A 14,999-nucleotide genomic window follows, 5' to 3' on the forward strand; every position below is an offset into this window, starting at 1 on the left:
AGGACCTGTATTCGCAATCCACGGTTCCTTTATCCTACAGAGCATACTTTGTGACTCAGTTGCTCTCTAGCCGGTCAGCCAAGCTCAAAGCATAACTCGTGAGACTCATTTCGCGGTCAAAGTGTTACTCTGGAATTTTCAGATCAGTTGTAAGTCTTCCTTCTTTTTATTTCCTTTTTTGTTGAACGATGTGAATGGTGCATTATTTACCCAAAGAACGCTACGTGGGAAATGTTGCAAAACAAAGGCTGTTTTGCTTTTGGTTTATTTTCCGACTTGTCGTGGCCAACTCAGCGAAAATTAAAACATCTGTTAGCACAACATTGCCTGACGCACCGCACCGCCTCACAACAATGAAGTGCCCAGTACAGGGAACAAACCGACGACCAAGACAGCTTGTATTCGAAAACTTCCGGTCCAGTCTGATAGGTGATTATCTAAGCAATAACTACGCGACAGTAAATTGAGAGCATCACACTAGTACCGAGAAAAACCATAACAAATCTGGCATACTTAAAAGGATTTTGCAAGTGTGAACTAATCAAGTAAGTTGGCCGTTTGAGGTGATAACTCCTAGGAGTTTGCTGAAGCACATGGATACTTTACCCTCTTCGCCTTTGAATGGGACACGATATCTCTTACTTCAAAATCGTGAGTATACTTAGCTAGATAGTGACGCCTCTCAACATGTTTTTGAAGAGCACTTTCAGAAACACTGAGCCAAATGAATATTCCATCAACGTCTCAAGTAATGTGCACCAGTGAGCAGGCACTTAGTGAAAACTTAGAAATGAATATTTAGTAAGTGTCCAAACTTATCCATATTTTGGTCACACCATGGTGTTAACTCCGCCGAGTCAGTTCAAAGGAGATTCGCCCTAAAGAAACCGGAGAGTGCGTAGACCAGATGGTTTGTGGACCGGTCGCCACGTCACTCTGCCATGTGGCACTTAGACATCCGAATCCCGGAGCTGCACGTTTGAATAAAAGCCAACTAATATAGATTCTTCGGGAAATTCATTACAAAGACGGTCAATTTTCTCGCTGCAGTCAATCTCAGTCAAACGGTGATTCAGTAGCTGGACTGTTTTGGTCGTATCCGTCATCGTCTACTTGGTTGAAGATATCTTTATTCCATATCTCCTGCTGTTTCAATCGTTATATCACACAAGTGCTTCATTGTCATCAGGAACGTCCAAATTTAACACACTGATAAGGCAGTGATGAAGTCCGTGGAAAGCACCTTTTTGATAACGCAAAAGTACGCAAGCCGATACAGACATGGATGGCACCAAGAGTGGGTCACAATTGCTGGACTAAAGTTATACCGCGCGATTTTTTCCAATCGGGTGGAGTCTCCGAGTCTGATGCAAGTCACTAATAAAATGCCTCCGATAAAATAGCCCTGTTGTTGGATAGACTAGAGACCACATCACAGTGAAGTTTTCGCAAGGCGGTGATTCCCAGTGAATTAACTTTACAACAAAGCTGCACAAAGACTTGTGGTATTGCCCCTAATTAAAGGGAAGTGTCCATCTGCTCTATTCGCGATGGGTGCCCTCTTCATGGGTAGTAGCCCTAAAGCAGCTGTTCTCTTATTTCATTGGGGTATAGGCCAAAACACAAATGCATCGCCCATCAAAAGGCCCTCGTGAATGGAAAATAGTATGGGTTATGGACAGGCACTGTTTGTTGAGGGCTTCTTTCTTCAATGTTGAATGACATTTAAGCGCCACTATGCATTGCTGATGTATTTCTGTCAGCGTGTTGGTCCGGGTTCCGAGGAAGGGACAGTCTAATATTAGCCACAACGGAATCTGTTTCTAAGGCAGATCGCAGATATCAAGATTCAGCGTTATCACAATGAAAGCCGCTAAGATGGAATTCACTTAGTGCAGAGTTTTACGGTAACTATAGGAGAAACCGGTGGTCCGAGGAGTCTATACACATAATTTTAGACAAAAACAAGTGTATCTAGGATGTCTTCGAAGCCTTTATGATCGTGAAGGCTATCCAAAATCACCCATGCACTTACAATTCTACATGACGGATCGTAAAGTCAGTTGTTTTTTCTGGGTTTTTTCACCATAAACAGCGAAACCGTGGAATATCGTTTCACCTTCGCTGCATTTTGTCTGTAGTGCATGCTCTTGGGTTCAAAACATGTAGCAATGGATCCATTTTATTACGCCTTCAAAGATTCAATCCAGGAAACTAGGAGAACAAGGCAGATGGGTAATCAGGAGGCTTTCCAACTTTATGGACGGAAGGCGAGAGGTCACATAAAAACAGGCATCTACAACGGGCCCGGGTAATCTGAATGACAATCGAGGAGTACTCTTTGAAGGACTCTCACAAAGAGCTATATTTTAACCAGAACAGAATTAAGTATCTCGCCGGATGATAAGTCTAGATTCACAAAATAATGCCTGAAACAATTGTACGCCATAAGGCCATTGCTTACTGTACTCACCTCCTCGGTAACATTTGCGTCCAAGTAAAGAGCCCACATTTGCGCTCGAAAGCCAAGAGGACAACCCCGCTTGAGGTAAGTTTGCGCAGCTTCAGAAGAATTGGTTCGAAGAACTGAGCAGAGATAAAAGGAATATCAATAAGGGCTTCGAATGTGACCAACTATCTTCCGCTTCTTGTTCTCGCGTTTTGGCGAAGGATGTTGAAAACAATTCGTCGATTCCACATTGCGAGTACTCCATGCTCAGAGGATGGTAGAACTTGCTCTATCAGAAATCCTTTTTAATGAAATGTGCAGGAAAATACCAATTCAGTTATATCTTTTACTCTCATTGGTAGGTTGAACAGACCCCAGTAAGGGAAATGCCCATTTGTGTTACTAAGTAAAATGGTAAGTAGCATCGACTCGATCAAATGAGTAAATCTTACTCTTCGTTATAACCTCGCAGTGGTAGATTAGTATTTGGGTGTCTGATGTATATCAATACTTCAAGAAGATCTTTCGGTCCATAAACTGGCTTAATTGCCGAAGTTTCTTGGAGGACAGAGGGTCATGCAGGATCCAGAATACTTACTATTGAACACCAGCGAGAGCTCCGTCCAGTTCTCCAAAATGGCTTCGTTTTGTCTCATATCCCGCTGGAAAAACACGGTAAATTGTTTTAATGTTGTGTATAAACCTTTCCCGCCAAACGGATCCCGAGCTCTTGACACATGGAGTTCAAACTCCTCAACATTTTTCTTTCCCAGTTCCTCTGCAAATCTCCCTGGTGCTCTTTCCCAGACCTACTTGTGCTTTTTGTAGGTAACTCCAGCTTCCGTTTGTAGACGGCTCAGCCATTATCCATTCGAATCGGAGATGAGCTGCCGTCTTTGCCTTGTGTTGAAACATCCAGTTTCTGCATGACTGAAAAGTTGGTTCGTTAGGTAACGTAGAGATGAGAATATTTCCCAGGTTTTCTGGAGCCTCGTTGGTGTTTTGAACGACTCGCTACAAAAACAGAAAGTAAAGAAAAAGCCCCTTAGTGGATACATACGTACAAACAGATCAACCGTAATATCCTTCTATGGAGAATGTGTACAGGACAGAGCATAATTGTGTTTTTGCGCGCGAATTTTTCTTTCAAGAGGATTCCACCCTTCTGGATGCTATGCTACTTATGAGTTTGATGGACGATCGTCCGCGGCCGCTACTGGTAGTGCCTTTTTGAGATGAATTAATTAGAGGTTAATTCCCGACTATCCATAATTTTTCATACGCAAAAATGGACATGCAGATGCGAAAACCTCAATCCTCACCTGCCAACCGATGACGTGGGTGTGAGATTCTATCGTGCCTTTCAATAATATCAAGGCCATCCTAAAAAGCATTTAACTACATATAGGCTTCAGCTAGCTCATCGATCAAGGCGTAAAACAGCTAGCCAGCAGTTCATGGTTCAACCTCGATCCTGACCATTCGACTGCTTTTGCCTAGTGTTAGGAGGACTGCCTCCTAACAAACATATTCACATTGTTGACTATAACCTATGTTTCAATGCTCAACATTTCTCTCTCTACTTCAGCCTTTCATTGGACTGCTTTGTTCTATTTTATTCTTGATTCTTTTGAATCTCGATATTGGTTGTTCAGTTGCTGCAGTACAATTTCCTCAAGGTTATTTACCTTCTCAAATCCGTGTGTAGCTGACAAGGTTGATTGACTGATCAGTAGAGGACATGACACCTAGGTCTTAGTATCTATCGTGCTTTGTTCGATTTATGTACCGAAATGGTGCAACAGCTGAGCACTCATTATGATTTGTTGCTAATAAACGTCTAGTTTTTTCTCAAGTGCAAAATAGGACTGGTGTGAATTTGTGGACTATGTCCCACTGATTAAAGCAGGAAGGGCCAGAACCGGTGTTGGACTGTCGAATAGTATCCACCCACCTTATAGGTAGTACAACATTGAGAAACATTGCTTCGTTATCTTTATCGTCAAACTTAGAGAACCATGAGACGAACTTTGCATGGTGTATTCGGCTGGAGAGCATCGTATGTGAAAAAATGCATTATATACTTATGTCAATAGATCCTTGGTTTCCATAAGATAGCTCTGTGTTCCCAAAATATGCATGTCTGAACTCTACTCACTGCCAGATATATATATATATATAGTCATCCGTTTTGCGGTCACTTATAATCTTTTTGGTGTCGGAATACGCTGGTTAACCTTTCAAAATCTCACACATTTACACGGATTAGGCAATGTCAACCGCAAATTCTTTATTGTGATCCTGTCATGTTTATGTATATGCTCGTTATTAACTACAACTTTTTGGTCGCTTTATATCTTTTTCAGACACAAACATTTCTCAAGCTTATCTGGTAGCTCACTCATTAGGTGTCCCTCTGAGTGTCATGAAACTTTGCTCTCTGTGTCTACCCTCCGTATACCTAGTTAATGCTAAACTTATGTAAATAAGTAAGGTACATTATCTCCCCAAACATCACTCCTATCCAGAGTGAGCCAGACCGCCATCCTGGTGACGTGTTTTGCGCCGTACCACTGGGGAGAATCCGAATGGCATGGCAACAAACTCACTGGGATGTTTTTTCCGCACCTTCTTAAGTGATCACGTCTCTAGCAGTGTACTTTCATCTTTACGGCGTTCCTTCACTAGAGAAGAAACGTTGTTTCAAAATGACCATGGAAGTCACTTTATCGCTACATATTCCAAATCAGTAGGTCTAACGTCAGGTTTCATGACGAAACAAATGTGAAGGATTGTCAATAAATTTGCCGGCCATTTTCAAGTGTTGTTTATTTGCGTCCCCGAGGTAAGATTACCTAGATTGCACTTTCTTTTGAGTGAGAACCTATGTAAATCTGGAAAGCGTTTGAGAATGTTCGACTGCATGACATATTTTGAAGGTAGGTCACACAGTTGATACCTCAGTTTATGTGTTGGAGGTATGAGCTCTGTAATTCGGGTGGATAGCTCGTAGCAAGTGCTGTGTAGCGTACGTAGACATTCGCTGGGAAACAGGCCGATCAGTTTTATTCACATTTTTTCGCTTCAATCACGAGTGAACCACTAAATAAGATACGAACAACTGTTGGGGCGTACTCCTGTATTTGTTCTTGAACAACAAATCCGACGAATATGAAGACTAGGTATAACGGCCACTTGAAATGCACTCTTAAGGGCAGGTCTCACTAAGTTTCTGAGTTGTCCGTACGCACGGATCTCAGGCCTAGTCTACTGTACAGGTGAATAAAACTCTCTGGTTAGCTAATGAAGGTACGATTTTATTCTGAGATAGCATCCGATGGTTGGTCAGAGGTGCACATATCTCTCGTATGTCCATCGTTATCAAATTTAAAAGCAACACCAGAGGAGAACACTGGTGCTTCACTGTCGTGCAACCCCATTTATTCATTTGAAGTAGTATCTTCACCAGGGTATTGGTGAAGGGCGGATATTTAGCACCCCATGTTCCCTTCAAGTGAATAGTTGCGATCGAACGTTGAGTCAGTAAAACGTTTTTTACTGATATCTTTTTTCGTTCATCCAAATAAAATTGCATGCTAACACAAACGCACAAGCTCCCGTAACTAGTTCTGATTTCATCGTTAAAGTGAGAGTTTGGCGATTTGTTCACTAAAAACGCTTTGAAACACAAAAAATCCAACGCAGCTAACTGAACAAAAAATGCACAGTCACCTCTTTATACAAAGTTTAGGGATCGCCCGCGTCACAGAATATTGGACTGGGTAGCGATTCAAAAACCATTTGGCATGATCCTCAAGCGCCAATAATTTTTCTGTCCATCTTTCAGCTTTAGTACTCTTTCAGCGTCTAACTGCCATGCCACCAGAAGGAAACATGAAGCCCGGGATACTACCAGGTTACCCAATCCTGGACAGGGTAAGTCGAAAGACAGGTCGGATTCTAACCATGGACCTTCCTATCAATAAATTTGCGCACTAACCACTGAGTCTTCTTAAGCTAGCGCCTATAAATCACGTACTATGAGTTCATTGGTTTCAAGTCTTACACTTCTAATCCTTGGAAGGTTTTGGATCATAGAGAAAACTTCCAAACTTTTGAAGCGATGTCATTTTCAGTTGGTTGGAGAACTGAAGAGCTACACATTGAGCGCAATATCTTTGGGACACTGACTGCGCAATCGGGCCATTTATGACAGTGTCATTAAATACTGTTGAGGCAAGTGAAGCACAAAGCATAGACAAAGTCGTACTGTAGAATCATCTTGGTAATTTAAAATGGTTTTCATCTTTGAAGGATGCGAACAAATGGGAGCAATACCATCGGTACACTCTGTGAGCAAATGTTATATTTCACCGCCATAGTTCAGCGCCAGAAAATTCCATCAAATGAAGAGGTTTGTAAGGCTCGTTACAAGCTGTCAAGTAAAAAACGCCTGCTGATTATTCAAGTTCTCAGTCCTTACTCAAATCACTGGTTAACTTTAGGGCCTACCGTTTTGAGATCCCTATTTTCCATAAACAATTTCAAGATGCTTGTGGCCCCAGACGCCATCTAAGTCCCATCTTGAAGATCAATTCTTTGATAGCGTTGAAATAATTGAGTATTTATCTAGATGGAAATCACTGGAGTCCGAATACGACAGTGCCAATTATTTTTACTCTGTGAAGCACTGCATCACATCATTTCGGAGTGCAAAGTTGAATTTTCTAGAAGTCTAACATGTGATTTTGCCAAAATTTAAACGGCAGTGGTCGAGGCTAGACACGGATGTTATCGTCTAAACGAGGTTCGTGGTCGGCCTCGTTAAAGCATGGCTGGAAGTTACTGCAGCTTACTGTGGTTCAGTTTTTGAACCCCAACTGTGCATTGGTAATCAATACCAACCATCGTAGATTGTTTGAGTTCTCGACAAAATGCAAAACTATTGATTTATTACCCTATAACTAGAAAGGCTTTCCGGCTGTGTGGGCATGACAATCAAACGTATACTTACCAGAAATGCAACTCTGCTGGCAGCCTCCCTGAAAGGCTGATCAATGACACTAGGCGCAAATATCTTTACACGTTTCATGGAAGCTATTTTTTCACGGGACAAGCAAACAATTTTTCCGGAAAATTGGGGTGGAGCTTCTCCGTTTTTAGACTTACACTTTTAAAGACTTGGAAGATATTTTAATATTTTTTTTCTTACCACGTTAGGATGCTCCTGACTACCTAACAGTTTGGACTTTGCAATGCCAAAGAGCTGACAAAAAACTCCAAGTTTTGATTATGCGTCCAGGTATTCAGATACCCATGAAACTCCTCACATAATCTCTGGTAAGGTGGTCTGCTACGTCCCGGAAAGTCAGATTGTCAATACTGCAGTTGAGTACACGAGTTCAGTACAGGAGCCATTGATATTTGTTGTGTAGTTCTGCTTACTTTTGTTTAAACAGTACTGTAGAGCTTCAAACCCCATTTTTCCTTTTGATATTCGGGATCGTCAAACCAATGTTTCTTATTAGGAACCTCAACAGTATCTAAATTAATCGCTTATGAAAGTTTTGAAAAGCATAACCTCCGGGTTCTCTAATTTCATTTCTTTTAGGAGCTCTGTTAGCTGGAAAACCCTGCTAGCTTAGTATTCTGAAGATCACACAGACTGTTAACTCTGCCGTTATCTCGGAACATGATGCCCATAGTCTTCAATTCTAGGTTATGCGCTACATAGTATTCTTCAGTGTGTAGTTCGTAAGACGTTTCCTAATTGGATGAGGAGCAGCAGATTCCAGGTTTCACCTTAATTATATCTAGCTGGGGGTCGTTTGTTTGGTGGCTTTCCGTGCTTTTATCATTGTTGGCAATGAGTGAACATTTCGAGTGTATACCCAAGACTAGATCGTCCGCACATAACAGAAATAGGTAAGAACACAAGAAACAGACATTGATGACCGCACTACTTATAAGCAAACATATACACGCGCTGTTGGCAAAGGGCCGTGACTCAAGGTCACTTTGAATTCTATTGCTTAGAACGCCAGTAGTTGACTTGTCTGTAGAGTCTGCAATAATAAACAGCGGCCATGACACCAGTAAACGACGTTTGAATGAGTCAGAAGTCCTACTAAACTCAAAATAGAACAGTTTCAAGGGTTGGTCATCTTGATAATGCACACCTCATCCAAGAAGTTTCTTCGACATGAGAGACCTGAAAACGCTGCCTTGATGCATGATTTTATGGACTTTCTCGGTGCTCCAAACTTCATCAGGACAATTGTAACGAGAACTTGGTTAAAATTACCAAAAACAGCTCCCGTGAATCGCTTAGTAAGATCATGAATGATGCGATCAGGATTAAAGATCTAACCATTGCATAATCTCGATGGTCTCCGTGAATTATATGATGGATTTGGATTGGAGTTAGGTAAAATATTAGGCCATGCAGTAAGATATGTTTGACGGGCTTTCACTCTCATCCCACTTGGAGGGAGGAACGATTCACTCACTACCCGTGACATGTAAACGATGTTTCGGCACCTCCAAAGTAGTAATCATTCTTAGATCCTGATAATGCCGGCACCATTTTGCAAAACACCTGGATAGATTCTTGGTAGCAGTAAATGAGCTTCCACTGGTTCACTGTTCCGCCCCTCCAAGCCACGGTTATGCCAGGAGTAATTTGCGTTGTACGGGTTGTCAATTCATACTGGTGGGTTTAATGAGACTAATCGTCCTGAGCCTGATTGCTGTTCGGCTTTCATTAGTTCTGCGGATGAGTGCCAAATACTCCCTCTAGGATGACTGACAAATACTAGGCGTTGTTTGAGCAGGATGAACATTGTTTTTCCGGTACCGATCGGAGCATTTTAGTTGGCCAAAGAACCATGAAATACCCTGTGTAAAAGCTCATTAAAAACCGCCCGTATGATGTTAAGTGGTTCAGGCTCTACTTGTAGCTCCACCTTACCCAGTTTGTATGTTGTGGGGCATCCGGGTCATGACAAAAAACTGCGTGGCGTTTTAGCAAGATTCCACTTGGTCACTTCCTCTCCTCAAATGAAAGGCTGTTTTTTGTTGCCTCCGTGATGTTACGTGTACTTAAGCGACTCGCTTTTTCGATAATGGCCAAGTTTCGAGGTAAACAAGCACTCCAATTCCAGTTCCAGATGACTTGGATTGAGAACTGTTCTTCATATCATTCCAATCCATGGATATAGTCGTGTCTAACGGACTCATTAGGATAGCTCTCGTTTTATCAATAATTAATTTGTGTTACGCAGAATACTACCACAGATGAAAGAAAGTTACTGACGAAGAGCATAGTTGGCTGCTATATACAAACGGAACCAATTTTTCATGCACTCAATATCCTGAAGCACCTTCCCGCCTCACCTTGTGCTGTTTTCAATATTGCGTTGGCGAGATTCCTCCAAGACAAAACCCTTGTCCTCTGTACGCACAGGAATTACTATCTACATTATTATGATACATCTATTGATACCACTTTGAGGTTCCAAAAAAGGCTCGTGCCTTCCCCCTACTCCTGTTAAAGGCGGTGGGTTGAGTGATCCAGATAGCATCGTGGGCACTGTGATGCTGCTAGGGGTTCCGATTTTGTGTCACTGATAATGGAAAAATGCTTTTCGGCTGTTTAATTTGTGAATCTGACGCTTACATCACAAAGTGCATTTTACCAGTGTTCTCCCGTGCATTTCTGCCTTCAGCTGAACAATTGCATTCGGAGTAAGCTCGAAAGCTAGTTCGGCGTTCAGCTGGACCGCCTGTGAGTGATAAAAATGGTACTCTCTTCCAAAACTCGAAAGCCTCGCGCATTTTGTATACTAGAACTTCGGAAAAGTTCTGTCCATGGTCAAAACGCGGTTGGCTGGGTGAAGGTTAGCGGCCAACCCAGTGTTCGTTAACGAATCATTTTCATCCATTACCGTAATGGGAAGTGGAACTGGACCGCTTTCAGGCCAGGATCCTGATCGTCCTCAAAAATACGATGGTCGGTCGGGAGGTTCAGTCAATCCTCAGCTTCCGGTCCGCCTCTGTGCTACTGGAGGTATCCACATCAACATGCTGACAGCATCGACTTCCCTCGCACAGGAATTCACCCTGGAATACCCGATCATGACTGAAATAATATGTTCCATACAAGTCTGGAAATTAAAGTATTATAATCATCCGTTAAACACTGGTCATATCTCTCCGGGAATGCATGGAAATAAATGTGGTATCTATCAGTCCTGGCCAGATAAAGGTGGTCACGTTTTGTGCCCCTTCAAATCCGTTTGCCACAGGTGTCATGTAAAATCCCACGTTTTGCTCAGGTGCATGAAAATATAATTGGCGTGAGAGACCACTTGAACCCTGTCAAATTACTGCTTTCTAAAAATATTTGCGAATACAAAAATTCATTAGGGGTTTCAGAATCCTGAAATTGTCGCATTTCAGCCTTCGCCCATCAGGCAGCCTTGATATGGCACCCCATGGCACTCCGTGACGAAAATCTTCAGTCTCGGTCAACGTGTTTTTCGGGATGCTCAACGAGAGACAATTATCTGTTGGGGCACTGGAACTTCCAAAAAATTTTGTACCAGTGTATTTCTACCCTCGGAAGGTGAGACAGCCACAACCGGCTCGTTGAACGTCCGAAGGTGCCTGTACACGCACAACGCAAAAAATATTCTCCGCGATGCTTAAAAGACTTTCATCCACATGACTTATAAATGAGGGGTCCCGACAATGATCAGGGCCTAGCACAATTCGTTCACTTAAAACCAGTAGCGAGTTCATTGGAAAGGCCGCGAACGGTTTCGTCTTTTCATTCTGTGCTGAACCACATCCATCTATTTCATGTCTATTCCATTAGACTAACCTTATACCTCCCAGTCAGAGAGCGGCGACGTTTCAGGTTCAACAATTTTGGAGCTCCATACTTTCCTCGGAGAATTTCCATCATCGCCCGTCCGCCACTGCTAAATGTAAGGAATTCCCGGGCCCTTATCGTGATGACTCGGATTCCAATCTCAACCTACAGTTATCAATAACACGAGATAAAACCATCTCCGGGCCCTGATCTCACCACAAGTGTCACTCAACGATGATTGCTTCGCCCGACATTATTATTTCACATCGCTGATTGTATCTACACTTCGCGATACTTGGAATCAAATCGGCCTACTGCTGTACCGCTACGCCTACTCGTGTACAGATATACCGATATTCCGAAATCATGTCCTAGCAATCCAAGTGGCCAAGCAAGCTTGTGTCATTTTCGTCTTATCGATCCCATTCATCACAAAAAGTCCTCTTGTATATTCTTTGGACCTATATTTGTCATCCACAGAGGGTGCTAACACATCCTTCTCAAACGGTAATTCCGTTAGCATGAATCAATCTCCTCACCGGCAGTTCTATTCCACTTCTCCAACTGAAAGGTCTGTAGCTGCGCTCCCCACTATATGAACGCAGGATTTGAGTGTACTGCTAATTTCGTTTTTTATAGAAAGGTCTGTAGCTGCGCTCCCCACTATATGAACGCAGGATTTGAGTGTACTGCTAATTTCCGTTTTTTATAAGGACTTCTTAGTATAGCGACTAACGCAATAAAAGTGCAATAAAAAGCGTAAAACTAAACTAACCTCAATCCTTTCGAAAGTTTCCCCTTCAGGCTACAGAAGTGCATTATTTCGTCATTGCCAGTATTATTAGTAGTGTTATTTGTTTCACTGTTACGACTCAGTGTAGCGTCCCCTGCTAGCAATGTAGTTATTTTTCTGGGTGCCACTCCATTTGTATTGATAATCAGCCGAAGCTCCACAGAAATTCCCTCCACTTTCGACCACTTGTAACCCTAATCAGCACGACACACGCACGTGCAGTTTGCTTTGACTTCAGTTCCGCTTCCATAGCCTCGATGGCGGTAATTCGTCGGTTATGATAATTAGACACTGCTGTGTGTTGCTAAAAACGGTTTTCAATCTTACCGATCCACCTTGGCGCTTTTCTTTGGTGATACAGCCTACAAAATTGCGGTTGTTCGGCACACGGTGCGCTCCGAAATTGTCAGATCCCGGCGCTTCAAACGTCACATCCACGATTCAGAACTTGCCCGGAGATTTTTTGGTAGGATAATACAGAATTCAACATGTCCGTGAAGTCGAATCGAATATGCCCGCACCTTACGGACGATCGAACAAGAGGCAAACGGAATTGGACAAACCTGTTGTAGAAAATGTTCTCAACGTGAGTTAAATCACCACTGAGTTCGATCATAATGTAATTAACTTGAGACAGTGAAAAACTGTGCTGCTTGTTCGCTGAGCTGGGCAATTTGATTGCAAACGTTTCACCACCAATCGAGGTGACATCATCAGTGCGTTATTGTGGAGCGTAGTAGTGCGTAGCGGTGGGTTGGTGGTGGCACAACCACCAAGGTGCAGCCGTCAGCGAAAACATGCCTCATGAGAGCGCCATCACAAGGATCACTTCTTTACGTTGCTACCCAGCGTTCAGGGCCTCACGGAAACACCTTTTCCGTGAAACCGTGACAAAACGCCGAAGAAACCAAACAGAAGAATGTTTTCCCCAACTCTTTGGGCAACGTAAAATCCGGTCGTCCAAAAGTTGCTATTGAAAGAGCCGCAAGTAGCAATGATCGTAATTTTTGCCCACAGGATAAAAGATCGTCCTCCAAAGATAAAAAGCCGGAACAAACAGAGCCCCTACTTGGTATAGAAAAGTTTGCTAATCTGAAACATCCTCCGAAACCACCAAAACAGGAGGCACTGGGTATGATTCAGGGGCCTCTTTAGCGCACCGGACTTCAACACGACTTACAACAATTAAGCTGCTAACATATCTAGTCACATGACTCTCGGCTCATCACCCTCGGAGGCAGTAGAGACAGCGTTGAAATGCTTGTCTACAAACCGCCCAAGCCTTCTCAACAAACTTTGCTATATTAAACAGCCAGCGTGCCATGAACAGCCGCCCATAATCGCACTCACAGAGACTTGAATCACACCAGATGTCTCTGACGCAGAATTCTCGATAGACGGTTGTTCTGTTTTTCGAGCTGAGTCGAGACGAGGGAAGACTGGTGGGGTTGCGCTGTAATTAGATGCGGCCCGACTAATCCCAATTTCCCCTCTGATACCACTCCTGCACTCTTCTGCGATGCATGTGGGTTCAAATCCCGCTGCGCGGGTCCGATTCTCTCCCTCTCACTGTGGTCTACCGTAACTCCTCCAGTCCCCCTGAAGATGACCAATTCCTCATACAAACCATTGAGCAACTCTCCTCCAACCACCATTTCACTCACCTCCTGCTTATAGGGGACTGCAACGCTCCAAAGGCCTCCTAGGTGGAGCTCAAGCGCGTCGAATCAGGCGCACCTTTTGCCGGGGCGCTGATTGAAGTCGATCCACAGGGCGCGTGGACCCAACATGTCGTTGCACCCACCAGATACCGCGCAGGCCAACTACCATCCCTCCTGGATTTGGTCATCGCCAACGAAAGACACTTCGTTGATCAGGCAACAATTAACGCTCCACTAGAATATAGCGACCAAGGTTTGCTGACCTTTTACTTCATCTGCTATTGGGCCACAAATCCCGAAGTTCAAACGTGGTTGCGAGATTTCTGCCATGAAGACTTCTGAGGAATGCGCATTTTCTTGAACAAATTAAACTGCGACCGGCTTCAGTGGAAGAGTTATATAGGACCATTTTCCAGAAAGTTCACGAGGGTGACGCGATGTTCGTCCACACTGGCAAATCATTTACACCTGGTGTTGCGTCAGCTGCTTGACGAAGGCCATCTTCCCTCCACGTGGAAGGGGGCGATTGTCACGCCAATCTACAAAACACGTGGCCGACTATCGCTTGGCAGCTAGAGACCTATAAGTCTCACTACCGCGCGTGGAAGGTGATGAAACGCCTTCTGAAGCAAGCTATTCTAGTTCACCTTACTTCCAGAAACCTGATATCTCTAGCTCAACACGGATTTCTCCCAAACCGCTATTGCGTAACAAACATGCTCTTGTTGGTGGACAGCTTATCCGTAGCCAAGGACGACGGACTCATATCGCATACCATATTTTTGACTTCTCAAAAGCGTTTGATAGGTTCCCACACGTCCCGCTGCTCCACAAACTTGAGTCTTACAGGATTCAAGGGAAAATCCTTCATTGGATCAAGGCGTTTCTATCAGACGGAGCATTCCGAGTGAGAATAAGCTCGACCTTCTCTTCTGCAGCGCCGGTTTCCTTTGGAGTTCCCCAAGTCTCCGTCCTGGCACCAGTGATGTTTCTGATCTACGTCTACGCCCTCCCAGATGTTCTTGCCAGTCCATGTCTGCTTTTTGCAGACGACCTGAAATCCTGGAGTTCCAATGCCAGTGCCTCCAAATGGATGTAGACGCTGCCAAGCAGTGGTCGTTGGACTGGCACCTACCTCTCAGTGACGAAAGGTGCATCCATATGTCATTTGGAGGAGACTCAACGAGTGCCATTGTTATGCATGGTGAGAAAGGGCCAGAA

At 43.6% G+C, this 14,999-nt stretch overlaps 2 protein-coding genes across 2 annotated transcripts in view; both read right to left on the reverse strand.

Annotated features, from left to right (window-relative positions):
- Window positions 1-2,714, reverse strand: part of T265_05837 (hypothetical protein) — a gene marked incomplete at both ends in the record, with an annotated part of 26,362 nt that extends 23,648 nt beyond the window's left edge. The window contains 2 exons of the mRNA XM_009170958.1: window positions 2,474-2,586; window positions 2,636-2,714. Of these exons, the coding sequence (XP_009169222.1) occupies window positions 2,474-2,586; window positions 2,636-2,714 (192 nt within the window). The remainder of the gene's footprint in view (window positions 1-2,473; window positions 2,587-2,635) is intronic.
- A 277-nt stretch (window positions 2,715-2,991) lies between these two features.
- On the reverse strand, window positions 2,992-3,463 carry T265_13888 (hypothetical protein; the record flags this gene model as incomplete). Its single annotated transcript, XM_009170990.1, has 2 exons — window positions 2,992-3,111; window positions 3,263-3,463. Coding segments are annotated over 2 exons (321 nt in total), but the record flags the coding sequence as incomplete, so codon positions are not given.
- Between the last annotated feature and the right edge of the window lie 11,536 nt (window positions 3,464-14,999).

This window comes from Opisthorchis viverrini (genome assembly GCF_000715545.1).
Source record: "Opisthorchis viverrini unplaced genomic scaffold opera_v5_117, whole genome shotgun sequence".
Lineage (NCBI taxonomy): Eukaryota > Metazoa > Platyhelminthes > Trematoda > Opisthorchiida > Opisthorchiidae > Opisthorchis > Opisthorchis viverrini.